The sequence below is a fragment of the Parasteatoda tepidariorum genome, chromosome 1 (assembly GCF_982258835.1).
Source record: "Parasteatoda tepidariorum strain Cologne lab strain chromosome 1, Ptep-v5.0, whole genome shotgun sequence".
In the NCBI taxonomy this organism is placed as follows: Eukaryota; Metazoa; Arthropoda; class Arachnida; order Araneae; family Theridiidae; genus Parasteatoda; species Parasteatoda tepidariorum.
This window is the reverse complement of record NC_141755.1, coordinates 70,920,732-70,945,971: the sequence shown is the minus strand read 5'-3', so window position 1 is coordinate 70,945,971 and position 25,240 is coordinate 70,920,732. Positions and strand designations below refer to the sequence as shown.

General features: G+C 30.6%; 1 protein-coding gene across 4 annotated transcripts; it reads right to left on the bottom strand.

The window, feature by feature from the left end:
- Positions 1 to 523: 523 nt before the first annotated feature.
- On the bottom strand, positions 524 to 19,603 carry LOC107440662 (cytochrome P450 3A29). Of its 4 annotated transcripts, none has more exons than XM_087166253.1 (8): positions 19,367 to 19,603; positions 15,746 to 15,810; positions 12,261 to 12,549; positions 10,213 to 10,398; positions 9,741 to 9,902; positions 8,204 to 8,429; positions 5,678 to 5,875; positions 524 to 1,132 (listed from the first exon to the last, which is right to left on the bottom strand). In XM_087166253.1, exons 3-8 carry the CDS (start codon positions 12,540 to 12,542, stop codon positions 669 to 671), a joined length of 1,518 nt encoding a protein of 505 aa, XP_087022379.1. In that variant the 5' UTR covers positions 12,543 to 12,549; positions 15,746 to 15,810; positions 19,367 to 19,603; the 3' UTR covers positions 524 to 668. The 4 variants fall into 4 exon arrangements, with proteins under 4 accessions (XP_087022379.1, XP_087022384.1, XP_087022386.1 ...); XM_087166258.1 differs by lacking the exon at positions 19,367 to 19,603 and adding an exon at positions 17,091 to 17,433; XM_087166260.1 differs by lacking the exon at positions 15,746 to 15,810 and having other exon boundaries at positions 19,367 to 19,590.
- Positions 19,604 to 25,240: the final 5,637 nt, after the last annotated feature.

Below are 25,240 nucleotides of genomic sequence, written 5' to 3'. Positions count from 1 at the left end.
AAGTTTTTTTGGTCTAACAATATTGCCTTTTTTAAAAACTAATGAAACGTATTTTTATATTTGACTTTTTTAACGTTTTTCACGCAAAATACGTGTTTTACTTTCCAACTACGTGGACCACAGGAAATAAATGGGACAAAATAGTATTTCCTATTTGAGATAATATTATTACTGATGCTCTCTGCTTAATATTTTACTGATGTTCTTCATGCTTGTCAAGAAAAGATTGGACAGAAAAATCAGTTTTAGTTCTTGTTACCAATCCTCTGAAACACACATAATAATACAGGACATGTAAATGATATTTCAAAGAAAATTGTTTCCTTAATTATGAAGGAAAAAGAATATTTTGGTTCAATTTAAGTTCAGAAATACAGTGTCAAAGGGTTTACAAGAGTATATAAAATAATATCTTTAAAAACCACAAGAAAAATGTTTTCTCGGATCACAAATATTCTATAATTCTGTAAAATCATTCATATACCTTAATAAATATATAGATATAATGAGGTGCAAGTTGCCATTTCCTTCAAAAAGTAATTTATTGATAGTTGAAAAAAAAAGATACATGTTTAAAGCTCTGCTCAATAACAACCAGTATTTTTATTTAAATAATGTAATAGCATAGTGGAAAACTAATCATTTGTTTAAACCTATAAGCTTTTTCATCAACCAATTAGTTTTGGAAATTTCCTGCGTATGGCTCGAACCCACAGACCATTAGCTGGATTAGTATACAAAGTATGAGTCACTAACGAAATAGGATCTTCAGTCTTTTCACACGGTTCAAACCTGAAAGTTTCGAACAACCTAAATACAGTCAATTTGACCTGCAACTCAGCGTAGTACATGCCAATACAGTTTCTTGGACCTTCACCGAAAGGCATGTAAGACATGGGCTTAATGGACCCTCTTTTGCTTGGCGAAAACCTTTCTGGATCGAACTTGCATGGATCAGGCCATAATTCTGGATCGTGGTGCAAGTTCCAAACTGGAATTTGTACTGCTGCACCCTTAGGAAAAACGAAGGAACCAACTTTGTGATCTTTCTGGCATATTCTGGAAACAAATCCTGTCACTGGTGGATAAAGTCTTAAAGACTCTTTGTAAACTTGATCCAAGTAAGGAAAACCTGCGAAAATAGAGCAGAATGAATTAATACCAGTTCTAAGAAGAATACAGATTTTATTTACAGTTCGAATATCTTTTTATAGTCATATAGAACTGCCCAAGCTGAAGTCGCTAGTAGATACCTTTACTTTCATTCGCATATCAATTGAATACCTTCAAGCGACGTCACATGTGGGTGAATCACGAAATCTGTTCATGTCGCGATTCTTCAGCCAATCAGGTTCAATACATACTGTAACGTCGCTTGCAGGCATTAAATCAATTCTTATCCGGAAATTTATTCATTGCGATGATAAACCAAAAATAGCAGCAACTTCAAGCTTAACCATGAGATTAGCCATAAACATGCGATTTCAGCGGAATTCTTCTTCAAGACCTGCAAGTAACTAATTGATCAAGGGATTGCAATAGCAGCAAGAGGGAATAGGAAAACACATGGTTGCAATTGGGTATAATATAGCCTACGTCACAGGTTGTGTTGTTCCTACTAAATTTAACCCATGAACGGCATTTTCTGCGAGCCTAACTTCAAGCCACAAATAAACAAACGAAGCGTTCGATCGTTTAAATAGCTGCTCGCCAGATTTTATTGCATTATAAAGAAAAGTTATTGAAACTAAATACAACTAAATAAACAACAACTAAAACAAATAACAACAACTACTAATAACAATAACTAAATAAACAACAACTAAATTCCATTCGTTTAGCATTGCGTCATATGTTGTTCCTACTAAATCGAAGTAGTTGTGTTTTTTTCATATTATACCCAATTAACAACTAGACGTTTAGAAAGTTAAATGATCTAAGTAGAGCCGCTCCAAAGAGCTAGCATAAGCACAATACTAACATAACGTTAACTTGTGAACTTTTTTGCTCCAATATTGCTTGATAGGTCAGCTCTGATAGTATAGGAGCCTTAAGGTCTGGTTTCTTAGGACAAGCGCCTTATCTGGGCGTCAGCGTGACGTCAACGTCTCGCTGACGCCAACAAAATACTGCTTTGTTAGCTCAAGGCCTGGTTTCTTAGAACTAGCGCCTTATCTGGGCGTCAGCGGAAAGTTGACGTAGAGCTGACGCCAAAAAAATACTTTTTTGTTAGATCAGCGTGAGCAGTCGGTTCAACGCAGACATTATCTCTCATTGCGCATGCGTTAATAACGTAAACAAATATTTATTTTGAATTTGTATTGATTTTGTTATTGTCGACCAGTGTTTTAGAGAAGAAATAATGACTTTGTCCAAGAAAAAACATATTATAGCTGAGCTAAATGAAGAGTGCTATGTTTAATGAAGAAGCTATGTTTAATGTCAAAATCAAAGTCTTGGCTGATTTCAATGTACTGTTGGATGTTGTCCGCCATTGCTTCTGTGGTTAACGTCACGTTGTAATCCAACTGCAGTTGAGTTGGACGGCAATTGTAGTTCAAGATGAGCGTTCGATGACGTATACTATCAAACTCACAAATGGACCAATCAGAAGTTAGCGCTGATTTCCAGCTGACGGCGTCCTGTTCTAAGAAACCAGGCCTTTAGATCTAAGTTTAGCTTCTTAGGTTGGATATTTATAGCTTGTTATCTCCTAAGTAATGATACAAGTTTTACACACGTGATATATAAAACAGTTTTTAATTCTGACCTTCATCTAATAATCAAAGTGAGATAGATAAATAAAGAACGCTTTGAACTTCCTATAATTTATTTAAAAAAATTACATTTTAAAATTATCTTCTTTTCCTTCATTTTTAGTAGTTAAAATGCATGGATAGTCCCTTGTCAAATAACCAGTAAATAGACGACGAAGAACAGGGATTTCTAACACCTTAAATTTCAGTTCTTATTTGCAATTCACAGTTTGTGTCAAGGAAACAAAAACATTAAATCTTTTATCATTATTATTTTTTTTAAATCTTGGCCTTACTACGCCTCCACCAATTAAGAGCACACTGCAATTTCAAACGCATAAAGCATTTTTAAATTAAGATTAAAAAAATCTTTTTAATTTAAAAGTGCTCTTTTGTGAGGGGGCTTACAAGGGATGACTTTAAGTAGTTTTAAAAAAATCTTTTTTACCCCTAAAAGCTAATGTTACAGTATTTGCATCCTTAAATAAAGTTAAAGTAATTATATTTAATTAGGTAATTAATCTAATAATTACTTAATTAAATATAATTATTTTATTTAAGCTATATATAACCAGCTAGCACTGTGGTCAGTGCTAACCGGGTGCGGAATTCGCATCGACCAGGCATCACTGAGATTCGAACCTGGTTCACCTTACTGGAAGGCGAAGGCTCTAACCCCATAGCCACCACGGCTCTCCCCCTGAAGTATGATTTGTTATGTGAACTAGAAGGACTTTGCGACCCCGTCAAATTTAAGGATCACCAGTCACCATTTAATGTACGAGTTTCTTCAACTGCCGGAATTCAAACACCTGTTCTCACGAACACAAGCCCAACGTCCTACCAACCAGGCTATCTTGGCCCTTTTAAACTTGTAAAAACTATAAAATTTACATTTTAACAGAATCAGTGAAAAAGTTTGCGACTAAAGCACGCATTTAGTCTTCAGTTACCCCTACCAACTATTGATCACCAGACAACGTTGTTGTCTGGTGATTAATAGTTGCAATAGCATTTAAATAATTGCATAACGAACAATACTTTTTGGGAGTTGAGCAATACAATAAATAGAAATAGCATTTAAATGATTTTTTTACAGATAATAAACAGAATAAGAATAGAAACAAAAGTTATGCAGGACCTCTCTACGTCAGAAACAATTACAATTTGAAATTTTCAAGCAGATTTTATTAAAAACTAGCCGCAAAGGCGGCCAGCTGTCCGCCACGTTAAAGGTTTTCACAAATAAAGTTTTTTAAAACATAGCAGGAAATCTGAAGATTAGTGGACAATTAAAGTGTTTCTGTCCTGCAATTTTGTCTTCATATCCAGTTCTGCTGCAGATGTGTTATAGCTCTTGAGGATGTTTGAAGATGTAACTTTGCTATGGTAACCTAACCTATAATATAACTATCAGGTGGAGACTTGTTTTTTTTTCTTAAAAAAAGGCCTCAGAAATTGTAAAAGCATACAAAAGTTGCTTTAAATACATGAAAAGAACACGAAAACGAATAAATTTTTTATGGTATCTATTTCTCTATAATTTTTTTATGGTATCAATTTCTATTTCTATATCGCTACAAAAATTAACGTCGGGTAGACTATATTTGAGGGTGCCCCTTGATTCTCGCCAAGTTGTGATCGCCAAGCTGGGTGATGTTGAAACCCAATCGTGATTCTCAACGGTTTAGATTTTAGCGTTATTAATGTTCAACGGTATACGTAATTTCAGAGGTCCATTAGTTCTTCGTTAGATACCGGCTGGTAAGGTTACTTTTACTTCTGGTCAATAAGATCGAAGGTATGTGGGCAGTCATAAAAAGGGACTTTATAAAAAAATGTCATCACCAGTTCGGTACCACAAACGCCATTTTCGATTCATATTTCGCCGAATTTATGTGACGATGGAGGTACACAGATTCTATTCACGATAAATTTAGACAGTATCTAACTGTTATTAGATAATTCTGTGCGCCTAAATCTGAGAATATTCAAGCTTAATGAAGAAGTGAGTTGTTGTTTTTTTCCTTTTCTTTCTGCACCTACTCCATTAATTTTTGCTTCGATTCAAAATCCTTTTTATTGGACTTATTAATTTTGCTTATATTGGGTTCATTGCAAGCTTTATCCGATGTTTTGTTGAAATTTTCCAATGTTTTTTGAAATATCATTATGTTTTGGCCGTTATTTCTGTTACCACGGTGTTCCGCGCATACAGGAATAGCGCCAAACATAAGTCACCAATTTCGCCAAGGGGCATCCTCAAGTATAATTTTCCCTTATCGTCTTCGCTTAAGAAAAAAAAAAGAGCGTGGAAAGAAGAAGAAAAACTTATTATAACAATTATGAGCTGCGATAAATATATCAAAGCGTAGCGTTCTATTTACGTATCTAATATGTTGCCACATTTTTAGTACAAAAGTTAAAGTTTTATCCACTTTGATAAATGTAAACTAATGCGAACCTTACAATTAAATTATTAATTCCTTCGTATATTATTGGTTTAAGTTGTCGAAAATTAATGTTTCATTTGTAAGGTTCGCATTAGCATACATTTATAAGAGATATGCATTTTTTAATAGTTTTTTGAATATGGCTCTTTGAAGACGAAAAAGCATAGATTTTCTTACAAAATGACTGATAACTAAAAAACTAATCCAAATTTTTGAAAAAGAAAAAAAATACTTCTTCATTATGTCAAAACACAATTATGTGTCGAGTTTCGAGCCCGGGCGAGGCTTCTGGGGCGATATATTGTGATTACAGACACACACACACAGCCGCTTTTATTATTATGTATAGATAAATATGAACAAATTTATTTTCATGTATTTCGACTAAAATAATAATTATGTATTTGCACATGCCACGTGCGAGACAAAATTTTGGAATTACTTTTTAACGAAATGACGTGTACTCACTTTGCAGTTCTTGAAAAGTAAATTCATCGGGAGCAGCATCTATTTCTTTACAGAGACGATCTTGAATGTCGGGATGCTTGATTAATAAATAGAATATGTATGTTAATGCTGCAGAAGTTGTTTCATAGGCCATAAGGGTTATCATATAGCAATTAGCTATGACTTCCTCTTCAGTCAATTTGGTGCTGCTTCCTCGGTCTGAAAAAAAAAGGAATTTCTTTCACAAGTATGGCAGTGAAATTGGTTAAATAGTTCCTGAGAAATCAAATTTTAAGAAAGTCATATACTTAAAATCGGTTTCTTAGAAACTTTTCAACCGATTTCGCTCATACTTAGTATTTTGCCTTGTAAAAATTAGATACGTTAAAATGATGTAAAAAATTTTACACCTTACAATTCAAATTATATTTACGATTATTAAATAAAATGATAAATATTTACTAAAATTTATATTTGCATGGAATTATCTGCGGATAAAACGAATTTTATAATTGTGTGAAAAAATAACTGTATATAAATTCTTAAGTATGGTGGAATACGCCAAAAATAAAATTAACATCAGGGGGTCCAAACTTGGGATCGCTCTCCTGACCAAACTATAAGGACTATATTTCCCAGATTGCAGCTACCTCCTATATTTTGGGGGTCGAAAATCTTAATCCGTCGAAAAATAGGTAAGTTTATTCAGTGAATGACAATGGTATTTCTGGTAGAAACAAAACCATAATTCTGGTAAATAAAACCCAATTATACGATATTTAAACCATTCGTTTAGTAATTTTTCCGTTCGTATGGTAACGGGTAGCCAGAAATTCTGGTTTTCAAAATTATAGTTCTTATTGCCACACTTTTAGAAAAAAATATAAAAACTGAAAAGTAAATTTAAGTGAATGAAAAGTTTTTATGATATAATCAAAAGTATCATTTTAAAAATACCTTGATTTATCTAATTTATTAAATTTTATCGCATATTATAAACATATTTTACTCTTAATTTTATCAAAATTAAATTTTATCAAAAGCGCTTCGGTAAATTTCACTGAGCTTTTTTGTGTTCCCATATAGCCAGAAACACGGTGAATTTTACAATAGGTTTGTGCCTCGGTATGGATTTTGAAAATTTTAAAATAAAAATTCGATAAAATATTGCTCAAAATTTTTTTCTTAGTGTCATTAGAATTTAAATAAAATAATTCTTTTATTATAAGTAAAAAAAAAAATTTTTTTTTTGTCCGTCAAAGCACACACTGTTAGGATTTTCATTCTTAAATTGTGGTGAAATAATCGGCAGCAGTCTGTTCAACCGATTCACAGTAAAGTTTATGGTGAAGAACAATGAAACTGTTTACAAGTAATATGGCTAAAAGACCGTGAATACAAAACTATACGGTATTGTTTAATCTATTTGCAATCAGCATGGTTTCGAAACCGTAAAAATGAAATTTAGCTGGATATTGGAGATAGTTAAGCAGCTTCATGGTGCTGCCATCTATGCGTGAATGAGAGTATTATATTCTAATAGTTTAGAATCACTAATTGGGGAGTACGGGACACTAGAAACTTTAAATGTGTTGAAGGTTATGTTGGAAATATTGTAGTGTCACCGCTGGGACTCTAACCCCAATCCTTTTTTTTTTTCTTTTTTTTTTAATTACGTCCATCATTTGCTCTCTTGAACATGAGAAGTCTTGCATTCCAATATAACAAAGAAATATCTCCAGGGGCGGAGAGCGTCTTGAAACTAGAAGAATTACGGGCCTCCTGGAGAGCAGTTTCATAGATGCCCGCCATTCATATGGGTCCTATTTGCACATAGAGTACAGTTAGGAGAGTCAGAAAGACCAACACGGTGCAAGTGCGCCTGTAAGCAATCGTGCCCCGTCAACAATCGGAAAGATGAAACACCGATAGCTCTAGGGAGATTTTTCGGAAGACAGGATGCCAGAAGGTTCTTCCAAGGTTTTCCAGAAACTTTCTCTCTGTTGGTAGAAACCCGGAGACCTCGAAGCTTTAGTTTCACAATTTGTTTAACATTTCTCAGATTTGTGGGTGACATAGGGGGCTCCAATAGAGATGCCTCTTTGGCTAGGTTATCAGCCTTTTTATTACCCCATAAGCCACAATGGCTAGGGATCCGTTGGAAAGTTATCCCCTTTCCACTAGACAGAAGAGCATTAATAATATTTTTACAATTGAATTCAATTGAACAGAACCCCAATTCTGTCAGTCATGACATTGACAAATCCATATTATATGTATCTTCAAGGAACTAGGTGGATTCATAAACGTATTAGGGTAAAATCAGTTAATAAACAGTTTTTCTTACAGTTAACAGTTTAAATATCATATTATGTATGGCCAACTGACTGTTTTGTTTCAATATGGTAAAATAACATTTAAATTAATTGTTATTTAACCATTTTTTTTATAGAAAATTCTAACAGTGCACGCACGCATTAAGAATTATCAAAGCAAACTATGAATATTTTTATTACATTTTATGAAAATATGTTTCAGATTTTTTACCTTTGTCACTCTCATTCACCATGAGCTGGACAAGTTCAAGACTTCTGAGATTTCTGTTCGTCCTCCTGGCAATGATCATGGCACTCAGGTTTTCCAGAATAGTCGTGTTCATTCGACTGTGTTCTGTTATGTGATTTGTTATGAAGGATCTAAGTGATGCAATGATCGGGAACATTATTCCGAACTCTGTCAATCGAGAATGGCTATTCCGCATGAATTCTCGAACCTGCAAAACAGAATTACCATCAGAGGAATCAGTTTTATTCATCACTGTTCATGTCCACTCAAATTATGAACCATTCTGTTTTTCCGATTTCGTCAGAACTGTCGTGAGGTGTTAAAACTACAAGACTGTATGTCAAGTATATATACCATATTAAATTTTTTTTAAAAGAAAGAATGCAACATTTTCACAATTTCTCTCAATTACAAAGGTTATGGCTTCGTAGAGTGAGTAAAAATATATACAAACCACCCTTAATTATTTTTGATCAAAGGAACGGATCTTTACGTTCTAAGACTAAATCTTAATGGTTCGAGGACGTGACTTCAAATAAGGTAATTAATTAGTGCAGATGATAATTTGAGTTACAAAATTCGACACAAAAACGTGATTTCTCTAAATAAACATACTTGTGTTGATGAAAATTTCTTCCAAAATAACAAAAATTAAAACTCATCGAGTTTGTAGAAAATACCAGTAATTGATATTTTCTATTCGACTGATTCGATCTACGGGTATATATTTTATTAATATAAGTGGATAGAAAATTTTTTGCTTACAATTTTGGCAAATATGTTAATAAATAGGTGCAATAAATACGTAATACCCGTAGAATTAGTATTATTATCTGCATCATTCTGATAAGGCATTTCTTAAAAATGGGCATGCTTTTCACAAAATGTTGACAAATTTGTTAATGAATACGTGCAATAAATACGTAAGACCTGCAGAATTAGTATTATCTGTATCATTCTGGTGAGTCTGCTCAAAATCGGGTACTCTTTGCCTACAATGTTGACAAATATGTTAATGAATACGTGCAATAAATACGTAATACCCGTAGAATTAGTATTATCTGTATCATTCTGATGAGGCATTTCTTAAAAGTAGGCATGCTTTTCACAAAATGTTGGCAAATTTGTTAATGAATACGCTCAATAAATACGCAAGATCTGCAGAATTAGTATTATCTGTATCATTCTGGTGTGTCTTTGCTCAAAATCAGGTACTCTTTGCCTAAAATAATGACAAATATGTTAATAAATGGTGCAATAAATACGTAAGACCTGTATAATTAGTATTATCTGTATCATTCTGATGAGTCTTTGCTCAAAATCGGACACTTTTTTCTCAAAATGTTGACAAATTTGCGCATAAATATGTGCAAGGAATACGTAAAGTTTGTAGTATTAGTATGATTTGTATCATACTGACAAGGCTACCTTTTGTTTTATAATTAGAAATTAAAACACAGATGTAAATATTGGTAGAATTTTATAGAATTTCAAAATATGGCAATTGAGTAATACTCACGCGAAGTAGGAGGTTGTCTCCAGGATGTACTTGACAGCGCGACTTCATTGTGAATGCGCAATCAGCAATTATTCCCAGAGTGAGTCGTTCGAAAAGGTCATGAATATCAAATATTTCATTATTTTCGTACTTTTCGATGATCAAATCGACAGCGATGGTAACCTAAAACGCAAAGATCATTAAAATAATTTTTAAATTGACAAAATATTGTCCAGAAATACAAAAATTTAAAAATATCATTATCGTTTCTACAAAAAATGTTAATGGTAAATTTAGATATTAATTTTGAGAGAATTACCGAAATCTGTTTAAAAAAACTAATTTCAATGTTGCAAAAATTATATTATGTGAATGCGCGTAGCAAGAGTTTTTTCTTAACTACCAAAGCCTGTGTTGAACTTTAAATTTTAAGCTATCTTTATTCTTTATTTATTTTACTATGATGATGTTATAATTTTGAAAGTATATTTACCCTTTTATCGAAAAAAAGTTTCTTCAAATGAGTTTGAATCTTTTCCACACCCAAGATTGGATTCATAATATTTCTGACTTCGTTCCAACGCTCGTATTTCAGACCAATCAAAGTTTTGTTCATGGGTTTCATATCCTTGAACATGTATGGTCGACTATGGAATGTTTGGAAATCATCAATCATCACCTGCATATGAAATAGAAAAGTTTTATATCTTACAAGGCATGTATATTACCACAACAATTCGTTAAGAGTCCTGGAGGTCCAGGCTCCACAATTTTGTGACCAATGGCAGTGTATTCATTACTACACGACGACCACCTTAACTTCTCAGATAATCTGGTACTCATTAAATCTGTAACTAGGTGGGTTTCAGACCACGGTCTTACTTTCATGGTTTCTCTCCCAGGAACAATGTTTTCATGGGGCACATTAGAACCCATAATCCTCATAGAACAATCCCTGACGTCTGTAAGTTACTTGAACGTTAGTTGCAGACCAGGTTCACCCATTCATGGCAACAGTTTTTCCTGAAGGGGATGGTGTTTACCAACAGGATAATGCACCATGTCATAAGGGTCGAATCGTCATGGATTGGTTCGAGGAACATTCCATTGACTTTCAAGTCATGTCTTGGCCCCCAAATTCACCTGACCTTAATCCAATAGAGCATTTTTGGTCCTATTTGGAAAACCAAATTCATGCTGCCACGCTACCCCCTCGCAATGTGAGGGAATTGCAGGACCAGTTGGTGAGCGCTTGGTATCAGATACCTCAGACTACCTATCAGCACCTTGTGGAATTAATGCCACGGCGGGTGCTGGCAGTTTTGAGGGCTGAAGGTGGTCCTACATGTTATTAGCAGGGTGGTCATAATGTAATGGCTCTTCGGTGTATATTATAGTATATATTATAGAACCTCCACCCTTCATATAAAAGTTCAAAAAATTTTACCTATAATAAAATCATGGGAACTTATACTTTAGGTATAATAAGTTAATATTTAAGTGAGAGTAAATAAATGTTACCAAAATCTATAGACCTGAATCAAGGTCTGTCAGTGCAAAGAAGGGATTAAAAGTACCTCAAAGGATTAAACTTAAAATAAATTTCTAATACATTCTTACAATTTCGATTTCTTTCAATAAAAAGACTAATATGAATGATTTTAATTTCAGTTTTGCAGTCTTTGACTTGAAATAGCAATACGCAAGAACATATATGCTGTTAGAAGACTTAACACTGTATTCATTGTGATACTTTACACTTTTGTTATACTCAGAAATCCATTTGCTATGCAGTGAAAAAAATTCTGGAAAATTACCGTACTGTATGATAATGACATTTCTGGTTAAAAATAATTATAATTATGGTATTAGAAACCAAAACATACGGTATTTAAGTCATTCATTTGATAATATTTATATATCGTAACGGTTTTCCGTAAATTCTGTTTTTCAAAATTGTAATTCTTATTACCACACATTTTGTAAAAAAAATACGAAACTAAGAGGTAAATTCAACCGAATAAATGATTTTAATGCCATGTTCTAAGGTAATATGATAAAATTACCAAATTTTACCACATATTATAAACGATATTTAATTGTTAATTTAACCAAATCATTACCAAAGCGCTTTGGTAAAAAATACTGAGCTTTTTGGTGTTCTCATAGAGCCAGAAACACGGTAAATGTTACCATATTCCTGTAGTTTTGAACATACTTCTTTATTCTCTTACTGAAATCCTTATTAGTTTTCCCATTTGGTCAACTCACATAAGAGTTTGGGTTAGCTTTAAATAATAATTTACGAAATCAATGAAATTTTAAGACATAATATAAAAGCTTCGAATATTTCCTAATAAATTTTATTTTGTAGTCAACTTATGATGTGTTTGGAAGGAATAACATTCAATAGCTCTTCAAGACGAATTCGACTCATTTCTGCGGTCAATGATAAGATGGACGAATGGTCAAATTACGAAGGTTTTTGAAAACTTAAAAGGTAATAGAAAACTTAAAACCATCAAATGTTGTTACACTTACTTGTTTTATCATATCCAGGTCTTTTACCACTATATATGGATCACCTCCCAGGTAATATCCAAAGACATTACCATATTCCTTTACCCAGTTGCTCATGGTTTTATGCGGGGTAGATTCTTTCCGAAGATGGTACATGTTGCCAGCGAAGAAATCTGGCGTTGGTCCCGGAATGTTGTAGCGCCTTAGCAAGCGATGCGTTCTGAATCTTTTCGAAAGCCATTGCAGCAAGATGATGGAGACGCAGCTCAGAATAACCAACAGAATTGTGTTTGTAGATTCCATCCTTCAGCTGAAATAATAAATAAAGTTAACAATGTAAAGACATTTCGTACTCTCACGTATCATCTTGCAGGCTCTCGTATGTAGATTCTGAGCAAGCTCTGCAGAGAAGAGCCGTGATGGTGAATAGACGGTTCGCCTTCCAATGAGGTGAACCGGGTTCGAATCCTAGCGATGGCTGGTCGATACGAATTCCGTATCCGGCTCGCACCGACTACAGTGCTGACGTAAAATATCCTCAGTGGAAGACGGATCATGGGTTTGAGTCCCCTTGCCGTCAGATTAACTATGGGAGGTTTTCGTGGTTCTCCAAGTAACGCGAATGAGGAGAAGTTTCCTCAAGGAGTCCTCCACGAAGGCAAATTTCTCTCAATACTTGATCCAGGAGTTCACTTGTCTTCTAAGCTGGTTTCAAAATTACAAGTCTTCGGCGTTGAGCATCAGCAGTCGTATATTCAAAAATTAGCTCGGCTGTTCAACGACAATTACAAAAAAAGAAAAAAAAGCTCTTCAGAGAACTGAAATTGTTAGCCTTGATCATAACTCATGTACAGTGTAAAAAAAATCGAATCACTTTGAATAATTTATGATCTAATGATCGGATTTTTACTTAATAGGACTCAATCTCATTGAGTAGAGGGGGTGACCTCAAATATGCTAATTAGTGTTGCAGACTATATTTTAAGTTACGAAATTAAATACGTCAGCGTACTTTCTCTGAGAAAACGTACCTATTTTGTGAACTGCTTAGGAAATATAGGGGGTTAAAAATAGGGGGAGCAGCCGCAACCTCGGAAATATCGTCTCAATAGCTAGGTTAGGAGGGCTGCCGAAAGTTTTGACCACTTAATGTTAATTTTACTTTTTGCTTATCTCGACATATCTCGAAATCTTTTTAAGTGAATTGGAAAAGGTTTGCACACAGTTTTTAAAATTCTGTTATAAAAAAGGGAAGATATATATATATATATATATATATATATATATATATATATATATATATATATATATATATATATATATATATATATATATATATATATATATATATATCAGTTCTTAGTCGCATAAACTTTGAATTGAAATTTATAAAAAATTTTGGAATGAAATTTTATAGGGCAAGGAATAAAATTTGGATAAAAGCGTCTTAATAGTCTCCAAAAAATAGAATTTTAAATATATCACTTTTTAAATGTTTGATTTCCCAACAACTTCTCGTGCTATTTTATTCAAATTTTGTGTTCCGTCATTATAAAATTACATTCTTTAAAAATGATATAAAATTTTTTTTACCCTATATTTCGAAATTTTTCGACTATTATTAAATAGAATAATCGAAAATGATAAATAATTATTAAGAAATATTTTGTGCATAGCGAGTAATATCTGGATAACACATAGCGACTTAGTTATTATTCCAGTATATATAAAGCGTTTCCCCACAATTATACTTCCCACAACTTAGGATACAATAACTGCTTTCTGTAATATGAGTATAAATGGAATAGCATTGATTATAAATGATAAAATCTGGAAAAGACTATAACTCTCCATTGTTTCCGATCTGATCTGAAAGAAAACCAACGAACCGTGACGTCTTTCTTTAATACAAAGAACTCTTAAAAAACTAATAATTTTAAATTTATTTTTTAGGCAGATTCATATGAGAACAGGATTTTCATTCAACTGCACATGATAACTTTTACAGTATATAATTTTTAAGATGTTTTCATCTAAAGTGATAGAAGATTTCAGAAACTGTATTGTTTAATTTAATGAAGCATTTATGCAGGGTATAATTTCTGGTAGTAGTTAAACGTTTGTTAAAATTTTTGAAAAACGGAAACTTCCGTTTATGAGATAATTGCAGTTTTGACAGTTAGAAAGCATATATTTAAGATTGCATAAACACTGTTTGCATTAAAAAAAATTATATTGTTTGTAAACTACAGTTATTCGTTAAAATGGATGACAAAGTTATGACGTTTGCTCTGCCATTGGTCCAAACAGCAGTCAATGGTTTTTACTAGCATGTGACTAGTGTCGCACTGAGACAAAGTCCTGTATAGTTGTAGACATCACTTCAAAGATATAACCCCTAACTTGCTATTTATTAAATGTTTTTTATATATTAATTGATTAAAAAACAAAAATTAATTAAAATTAATAAAGATAAGCAAGATATATTCTCATATGACTTACATATCTTTAATAAGATGTAAAAAATAAAGTTCGAGGACATCAGTTTAAAATGGGTAATAAAATTATGAAGTTCACAGTGGCAAACAGCTAAACTGCACCCAATTTTTTTTATGGGCATAACATTATGGGACTAGTGTCAAGCCAAAACAAATGCATAAGCAGTCGTAGATAACACTTTTGAGTCTCATAAAATAAATTGTTGGAATAAATGAGCATAATTCGATTTTTTGACAGCATACCTTTATTCATTGAATGATAGTAATCATCAATTAAATTTTAAGCAATTATTACAACTAGTAATTGTTAATTTGACTCTAATGAAATTTAGATATAAGAGACTACTACTAAAATAACAAATTGTGAATCTCTAATTTTGACTCAAAATCAGTTAAAGGTTTTTGTATCAAGTTTTAAAAAATATATGATGAAAAATTATTGCATAATTTCGACTACAATTTGGAAAAAAACAATTCTAATAAGTTATGCAACATAAAACCTTAAGTCTTCAATTGTTATTTAAAGTCTTTTTATTTTTATATTACTATCAAGCATTAAGCTTCATATTATTTTTTTTTAAATTACTCATTATTGAAGAAAATGACAGGAGGAAAAGAATTTAATATCAGATCATTATTTCTTAGATTCTCTCTTATAAAAGTATCAAGGAACAAGAAAAAAAGATAATTTAAAAAGATAATGAATTCATTATATATAGAAAGCAATATTTGTTTACTGCTTTGAATTTAGCGAAAATCCTTAAATTTTAGTTCTACAATCATGCTGTTTATCATGCTGTAAAATCGTGGAATTTAGGAAAATTAAGTGTTTTATTTCTTAATGCTTAAATTATCAGTTTGTTGCTTTTCCAAAAGAAGTGTTAATTTAAATTTTTTTAAAAAAATGTAATTTAATCCAATGTGAATCTTAAATCATTAAAAATGGTTTTCCTACAGTTTCCAATTGAAAATTTGCTTAAATTAAAATTAAACTCATAAAATAAATACCTTCTTGTGTTTATTCCATTGAATGCCAAACTAGACGTCCCCGCGTCTTTATTGCCGATCTGGAACTGAGGATATGATTTAAACTAAAATTGTAAGAAGATCAAAAACTTTCCTCGTTCTTTGTGGTTTATAGATTATACTAACAATACTATTGTTTCAAATTTTCTCAACTTTTATGACCTTCGCAATTATACTTTTCGGGTCGTGGGCTTTACATTGTTTCCTTCAACCTCATTATTCTAAATATTGCGTGAGAAATAAGCATAACACGCACAAAAAAATGTGTTTATTCAGTTTATTTAAACTAAATAAATTAATTTAGTTTAAATAATTTTAAATACATTTAAACTTTAAATAAGTATAGTATGCGCACTTTCTTAAAACAATCATGTAACTTATTTTTAAAAAATCGTAAAAACTATCAAAAAATTATGATTATTTATTTTTAAATCTTGGATAAATCTGAGGTAAAAGAGGTAAGCTTAAGTATTATAATAGCCAATGATAATAAATAATTATATTAATGCGAAAAAATTCTGATTAATTATTTTTTTATTCTCAAAACAGATGATTAATATGGGATAGGAAATTATAATCATTAAAGCCAATAATATTACATGATAATATTAATTTTATGATTATATTAAATTTGTGGGGACTTTAATGTAAATAGAGAAAAAATTGACTGTGATTAAATAGCTGCTTCTGCTAAAACACCAGAGCAGGAAAAAAGTGTCTGTCTAGTACAGGGCTGTCCAACTGCAAAGAGCCCATGGGCCAGAATTCCGGTCACTGATCACCTGGCGGGCCGCAGTTTGAGAAAGTTGAACAATAACCTCTTACCTCTTATACAATAACAATTAATAGTTGAATTATTAATTATAAAACAATGGGACAGAAGGATTGTAAAACAATTTACTTACATTTTAATGCGAAAACTGAGGCCAATCAGCCTGAATAAGAAGTTGGTGGGCTGCACAATATGTGTTGGAGGGCCGCATGCGGCCCGCGGGCCTCCAGTTTGACAGCCCTGGTCTAGTATATAATCATAAATTACACTGTAAAAATTCCTGAGTAAATTACGGTATAAAATATTTGGCACTCAGGGTGCTGGTACTTTTTAGCGTAAAATTCATTTTAGACGGAACTTTTTAAGGAGCAAAAAAACTCTAATATACAGTTGTTATACATAGATATATACATATATAGTAATAAAATAACTGATCTCTGCTTTAAAATAAATATTAGTGTAAAAATTATAATAAAAAGATATTTTACGATAAACTGATTTACAGGGTGACTGTACTTTTTGCTGTGCAGGAAAAAATATGTGTATTATACTTACCAAAATACTGTCATATTTTTAGTCCAATGATACATAGTTTAAAATAGTAACTATCAGTTCACTTATCACGTTTAGACTTAATTATCACGATAAGATTCAGTTATCATGATGCATCCCAATATGAATTCTAGCAATTACAGTTTGTAATTTGCACTAATATTTTTTTTAATTTAAAACAAGAAATAAATTCCGATGATTTTAAAAATCTGATGATAATAAGATCTTATACATTAGCCAGTTCTGGCAAGTTTTAATCTCTAAATTCTATAGATCTGCACATTTTGCGTTTAAAATGAGAAAAAGGAAAATTATTTCATTTTATTCTAAGATCTAATCTTTTATTGGCTTAATTTTCACGAGACAAATATTAAATACAACTTGAGGAAATTATGGTAAATTGTTTTTGTGATTATACAAGGAAACTGAGTAACGATAATGAGTCTAAATGAGACAATTAGCAAAATAATAAACAGAGTTCAATCACTTGGAAAAGAAAATATGGGTGATGGTTCAGAGAAAAAACAATTTAACTATATAAAATATACTGGTATGACTTGTAGTCCAAAAAAGAGAAGTGTTTTATCAGAAAACTCAATTCGCAAAGTATTTTTTGATAAGAAAATTTTGTTATGTTATTGTAAATGATACCTGCAAACGGCTATACTTTTTTCTGTACTCAACACTGCTATAAGAGAAATGGGAAGGATTAACTTTGTGACATGTGAGACATTGAATTGAATGAGACAATTTGACAATTTGAATTGAATGAGACCCGAGATAATTGACCTAATGTTTAAAAGTAGGTTTTTTGCGAACAAGTACAAATTTGTGTTTGCGCTTGGTTTCCGCATCATTTATAATAACATAACGAAGATTTTTGTGAAAAAAATTTAAGGTATTAATTTCTCCGAAGAACGAGATGCATGTTTTACCCATGTTACCGTACATGGTAACTTTGCAGGAGGATGGCGGTGACTAACCCTTACATTTTCTGACCAATTTTCCAAGTTTCTGGAAATCTTCCCAATACATATCACAATTCATGGAAAAGTTTTTCTCACGATATAGCAACCTTTTAAGAAAATTCAATATTAATCCAATTATTTCATAATTTTTAGAATCAGATTTTTTTTTTTTAAATTTGTTACATTAAGATTTAATAGCATCATTTTATCCTCTTACTCCAATAAGCTCTCTATTTTTCTTAGTGGCATCACGAACTACACTACGAAAAATTTCGGTAGGAGTTACGATAGAAAGTACCGGCAATTTGAGTGTATTATCTGTAAAATCCATGTTACCGTAAAATCTCTTTTCACCGTAACATATTATACAGTAATTTGCACATTAATATTTATAATTTAGAGAGGTTCAGTAATTTTACGGTAATTATTGCTGTTAAATTACGGTACATCAGATATTTTGTTTCGTAACATGTCTCGGTAAAAAGTACCGCACCTTAATCTCGGTACTTTTTCTTGTAATTTGATCCGGAATTTTTCACAGTGTATTTTCTACAAATAAATTAAATGATAAAAAAATAATTGTACAATGAACCAAAAAAAAATAATAAATAAACAAACAAACTGATTACCCTGAATAACTTTTGATCTAATTATCAAACCTCCACGTTCTAGAAGTCATTCGTAATGGTTCGAGGGGCTGACCACAATTATGCTAATTAATTAGTACAGACGATATTTTAAGTCACTATATCAGACACAGACAAAATTAAATTTCTACTTTCTCTGAATAAACATACCTTATTTTCAGCGGATTTAGATTTCCGACCCCCAAAAAGAGGGGGTGGATGTAATCTGGGAATTATGATCGAAATAGTTTTGTCAGGAGAGTGATCCTAAGTTAAAACTCCTTAATGTTAATATTTTGAGAAATCATATCTCCAAAAATTAAGCGAATTGAAAAATTTTTTGCCCACAATTATAAATTTCGTTTATTCAAAAATAATTCCATGCAAAAAAAAATAAATTATTTTTTAGTAAATATTTCTACTTTTTCAATTTTTAATAAATAATAATCGAAAAAATACCAGTCTTTTTTTCCCGGAAAATATATTGCAGAACAAAAGAAATCTGACATATCGTAATATTTACTGTAATAATTATCGTAAAATCGCTAAATCACTTTAGTCAAATAAATATTGCTGTATGGTAATTGTTGTATGTATCTAGTCAAATAAGTATTGCCAAATAAATATATGCATAAAAATTATAATATGTTATTTTACGGTAAAAATTCATTTTACTGTAACTTACCGCACACTTAGTGCATGTACTCTACACCGTAATTTGATCCGGTAATTTTCACAGCACAATCTGTAATTAACTGCACTGCTTTGTTTTTACTCAAATTAAAAGCACAAATAATGCAATTAAAGACTAAGACATCAAGAACTAAAAAAAAATGTTTTTCGATTGTGAAGAAAGTTATTTCGTTTTTCACAATCGGTGCCTATTAAAGAAATAGGCAGTTGCGATTCACCTTTTTGCGTCAAAACTTTTCCGCTAAAGTAGGAAAACTACGTTCTATTATTTCCTTGTAAGATTTTGTAAGTAGTTCGCTTAACAATGTTTTCATTTTAATAACCGGAAGTAGTTACCTTACGTCAACTATCCTTATATGAAAGCATTTAAACTTCTAAACGCTTCTAACAGCTCCAAAAGCAAACATCAAAAACTTCAAATTCCGAGTTTAGTCAGTTTAATAATATTTAAAAATTACCTAATTATTTTTCTTCAGAAGGTTAGGATATTACTTTAATTAAAAATATTTTATGCTTTATTATTATTATACAATTATGTTTTATTAAGTTTACTAATAGAGAATAAAGGAATTACTAGAGAAGAATAGAAAAGGATAGAGAGTAATAACAGGAATTTTCTAAATTTTAAAAGTTTTACTAAATGTCTCATAGACTAAAAATGTTTAGTATACTTATCTGCTTATGCTACAAAGATCTGCAAAAAAAAATGCTCAAAAAGTGCTTAAAATTTTAAAAAATTGTAATGAATATGCAAAATTTGATATTTTATTTTAAGAATTAATTTCTAACATAAACAAATAATAAGGAATAGTAAAATGTTCTATTTTTATTGTTAAGCCTTATATATATATATTATCATTCCATATTTCATATATATTATATATTTTCATTCCATATACAGAATATATACTTTAAAGTACACTATATAAACTTTGTATATATAGTATACTTATATAAAAGTATACTATGTATACTATATATACATTAGAATATATTACTCGTTAAAGTATACTATATATACTTTAACGAATACTTTACGAGTACTTAATGTATATATACTTTAACGAAATATTTTTTAATGTCAAATGTTTTAAATAACATTTAAAATTAAAGGTAATTTGTTATAACAAATTTTCTGAGTTCTCAACCGTAATTTGATAGTTTTGCTTACCAAACAGAGTAATGTATTAAATACAATTTGTGCATGCAACGCATTGTGGATGAAGCTGATCGTTAAGTTCTGTATCACATAACAAATCTTTTTCACGGTAATTTATAATGTCACACTAATGTAATTTACACCAAAAATTAATAATTGTAGGACGGTTAATGAATTTAGATGGCGATTCAAATAAGTTATCATAAAGTGTATTGTACTAAGGTAATATCACAGAATTACGTAATAATAAAAAAATTAACTATTTTAGTTTAAAACTTTTAATTTAGAAAACAATCAAAATAAAAAACGTTCACTGCAAAAAATTCCGTATTAAATTACTATAAGTAGTAGCACCTTGAGTACAGCCTCTGTAAAATCCCTTTTTCCGTAAAATCCATTTAATCGTAAAATTTTATACCACAATTTTTACAGCCATATTTATTTAATTACAGAGATTCAGTGAATTTAAGGTAATTAATACTGTAAAAATTACGGTATATCAGACTTTTTGCTAAGTAAGATATTCCGGTAAAAAGGGATTTTACTAAATATTAATATATATTACGGAATATTACTGAAAATAATACAATGTACCAAATTTATTGCTTCGTAAAATTTCACGGTAAAAAGCACTAGCTCTCGGAATACTGACTATACTTTTTACAGTAATTTTATTCTAAATTATTCAGAATGTAATAATATCAGAGTAAATTAAGAAAAATATATATTACAGAAAAATACTTTTAAATTCGGGAAAAAATATTTTATAGGAAAACTATATCTTTATAACATTAATCAATTTTATACTGATGAAAAAAAAGTAAGCTGATGATAATATGGAATTTAACATGTGAAAATCGGATTAGGATGTGGGTATAAAAGGTTTCTATCAACAAAATAGTGGAAAACCTGACGGAATGATGAGAAATTACAATATAAAAAAAAGTAAAGTAGTTCTACCACAAGGGGTTCACACAAAACACAAAGAATAGTTTCAGTTCTTTTTCCTTATAAGAAATTATCATAAATTAAAAAAAAAAAAAAAAAACAGTTTAGGAGCAATACTCAATTTATCTCATTTAACTAAAAAATAATTTGCTTTTTATTTAACTAAAGTTTAGGAAGTATTGTTGTTAACATGATTTAGTATCAATTGATAAGATACGGAAGGGGAAATGATTATGAAATGTTTCAGAATCCGAAAGTGGTAGACCTTTAGGAAACATCATCATTATGTGTTTCGTCAAAGAAAGATTCAATATATATCGGGTACTAAATTCTATGCTATGGAAACTCAACAAAATTTTTCAAGGGTGATAAATTTTCTCTTAGAATTTCAAGTATGCCCTTCGAAACATGCTTTTATGTTTTATTTTTTATCACTAAATCGTAGGTATCTAATGGAACAGGTTTTTTTTATCGCAAGCACTCTTTAATTAATCGAAACTCCATTAAGGATGTCCTGAATAAATGTTTCACATCTCTTTCTAGTTGACGAACCGATAAAAATATATCGCATTATTTTAAGTGCACCTTCATATAAAAAAATTTATAGTTGTTTTATGCAAAATAAGAAAAAATATTTTGTGACATGTCTGATTATTATTAGTATGAAAGCATTAATTTTTCGATGAAAAATAGAATTTTAATAAGAGCCCTGATCACCATGGATATTCACTATAAAATTACTTCATGTTAATGATTTCATTCACTTGCTGAAAATCAAGCACTATACGCTGTAAAAATTGTAGTTTGTCACCATTTTTGGTGTTGAGATATACTAAAATTTTTTTACAGTGCACAGTCATATTTTTTATTTACTATAGTTTTTATATATTTATTCAAAAAAAATGTGTTTGTTTACTGACAACACATATTCTCATACGCATTAGAATCAACTTAATAGCTTCTTTACAAAAACATTTTGATTGAAACATAAGCACATGTTTAGTAATATATTCGCAGTAATTCGTTCAAACAATTGTTATTTTGTAAACTTCTTGTAATTTTCTGCTCGATAGCTACAGTTCAATACTTGAAAATGCATTTGTAACTGAAATATGAAACTGTAACAAATATATTTTTAAATACCGTGTTTGCTTTGTTTTAATGTGATTTTTAAAGGAAATGTTTGTACAGGGAAGCTTTAAAAATGATTCTAATTCGCGTGAAAATATATATTGTCAATAAAAAAATATACACAAAAAATGAATAAATTAATTTTTAAAGAATTATGAAAGCGATAAAGTAAGTAAAAAAAGTTATTATATTCATGTAAATTTTATATTTATCATGTATATTACCCCAAAAATGGTGGTAACTACTTTACATCAAATGTTATGTTGTGAAACGATAGATTAGTTTTCAAAAAACAGTCATAAAAGTGCCTATTTTTTTGGCTTTTGTATTTGTATTACGTATTTGACGAGTGCTGACATCTAGTTTAAGATAAACTAAATATCTACAATTACCTTAAAAATATATTGTTACTGCCATCTGGTGCGTAAAATGAGAAATAAGATGTTTTCCGGGCAATAGAAATGAATTAGTTTTATTCTTATTGCCTCGTTACCTCTGAACACTCCAGCCCGTCAATATCACGTGAGCGAGAAATAAAGGGCAAAACCTCACACCGTCATTTTCACGGGAGCAAGAAGTGCGAAAATGGGGACAGATAGGTTGTCTAGAAGTTTGTGGGAATCGAAAATGATAAAATAAGAAATCGTACTATAATTTTATTACTATTTCAAAGTGGCAGAATCATTAGCATTTTGGTTATATATTCAAAACATTTTAGGCTACGTAAAACAGTCATCCGAAACACACTGGTGTACGTCACGGCATATATTGATAGAAAAATACTATTATAAATGATAAAGTACATACTATAAATTATCTTGTCAAAATAGATATTGCGGAACAAAGTGGTAAGGAAAATTAAGCAGTAAGTTTGTAACTTGTACCAATTAGCTCAGTTGTTATTTGCATTAACTGCATAAAATTTTCGTAATTCCAGCTAAAATATTTATGGAAATGTGGATATTTTTATTAAAAAAACTAAGTTTTTTTTCTTTCATTTTTTGCTACAACTTTAAAAATATTCAATAAAATTAAACCAAATTTTTGCAGCAATTTAAAATTAATTGCAAAATTACTGTTTTAAAATTTGAAAAAAAAATTCGTTAAAAACTGTGCAAGATATGAGTATTTTAAGTAAATCATTTGTGAAGCGCATGCTCAGAAAAAATTTCAATTTTTTTCTTCATAATTTTGTAGTGAATCATATTTGGCAAGTAACTGATAAAGTTTGATTGGGTATTTAAAAAATTTCAAGAAATTTTCCAAGTAGCTTTAGTAGGGGAGAGTGGGGTCAATTGTAACAGGGTACGATTGTAACAGAGCAAAAATTTCGAGTGTCGGGTTCTAGATTTGGTTCCTAAGTGGCGCACAAGGTGCATTTAATAAATCTACACGTACACCCCTGCTGGCAACCATCTTTATGTACTTTTGAAAGAATTACATCACAAAAGATATTTTCAAGCTACGTAAGTTCTTTTTTTGGTATTAGAATATTATACTGTGACAAAGTAATTTTGTTCAAACAAATAAAAATTATTAACCGAATATGTAAGTGGACACCTTAATTAACATTTCAATATAAAAAAATTAGTTTTGTTTAATTAACTAGCATTTTTTTTAACAAATGAATCTGAAATGGCGTCTTGGGGACGATTGTAACAATAAGTAAAGGGTGCTGCACAGCTGAAAATAAATAATCTTATGTTTACAAACCATTACTTAACTCTTTAAGAACCACCAATAGTTTCCTATATCATTTATATTATGTTGCTTGTGCATTATTTTATTTGTCACCTTTCACAGCATAAATTAAAATTTTTAACCCCCTGAAGTTAAAAGTTTAACCCTTTAGGTCTCTGCTCATTATTATTTTTACTCCTAAAATATCACTACTATTTTGATCAATAAAAAAATATATCACAACTATGATAATATGTATAATTAACTATGTTTTAGTTGAATTTATGAACTGTTACAATTGACCCCGTAAGTGGGGACAATTGTAACAAGTGCACGACTGTCAAAAATTGTTAATAACTATTTAATATAATAACATTTAAAATAAGGTTTTTTTTCTAGTAGAGGATAGTCTACTTTACTCGTCAGTCAATTAATACTAATAATATATTGGATTTTTTGTTAGTTAAAAAAAGTTAAGTAAAAAATGTTACATTTGACCCCACTCTCCCCTACTTATCGTAAGAGTTAGAAAATCATGAGAGTTAGAAAATATAATATAACTTTCTCCAGGCGTGTCTGAATGGTTCAGAATACTTTTCAACTTAATATCCCCCGAGAATTTTAGAGCCAGAAAAGTCTATACATGGTTGGTCGGTTGGAGAGCGTGGTGCGAAAGTCAGGTACTACCGACATCTCTCCACAGATCTAAACTGTGGAATTGAAATGCATGTGAAAAAGAAAAAATAATAATAATAATATCCAGTATAGTCATCAGATCATCATTAAAGATTAATCCTAAATCTTCAACAATAGCTGATTAGTACTGCTCTAGTGCGACTATTTAACAAAAATTATTATAAAAGATCAATAATAATAAGAATGGATATTAAGAATGATTAATTAAAATAATGAATATTGAGAAGAAAACAAATGACAAATAAAATCAAA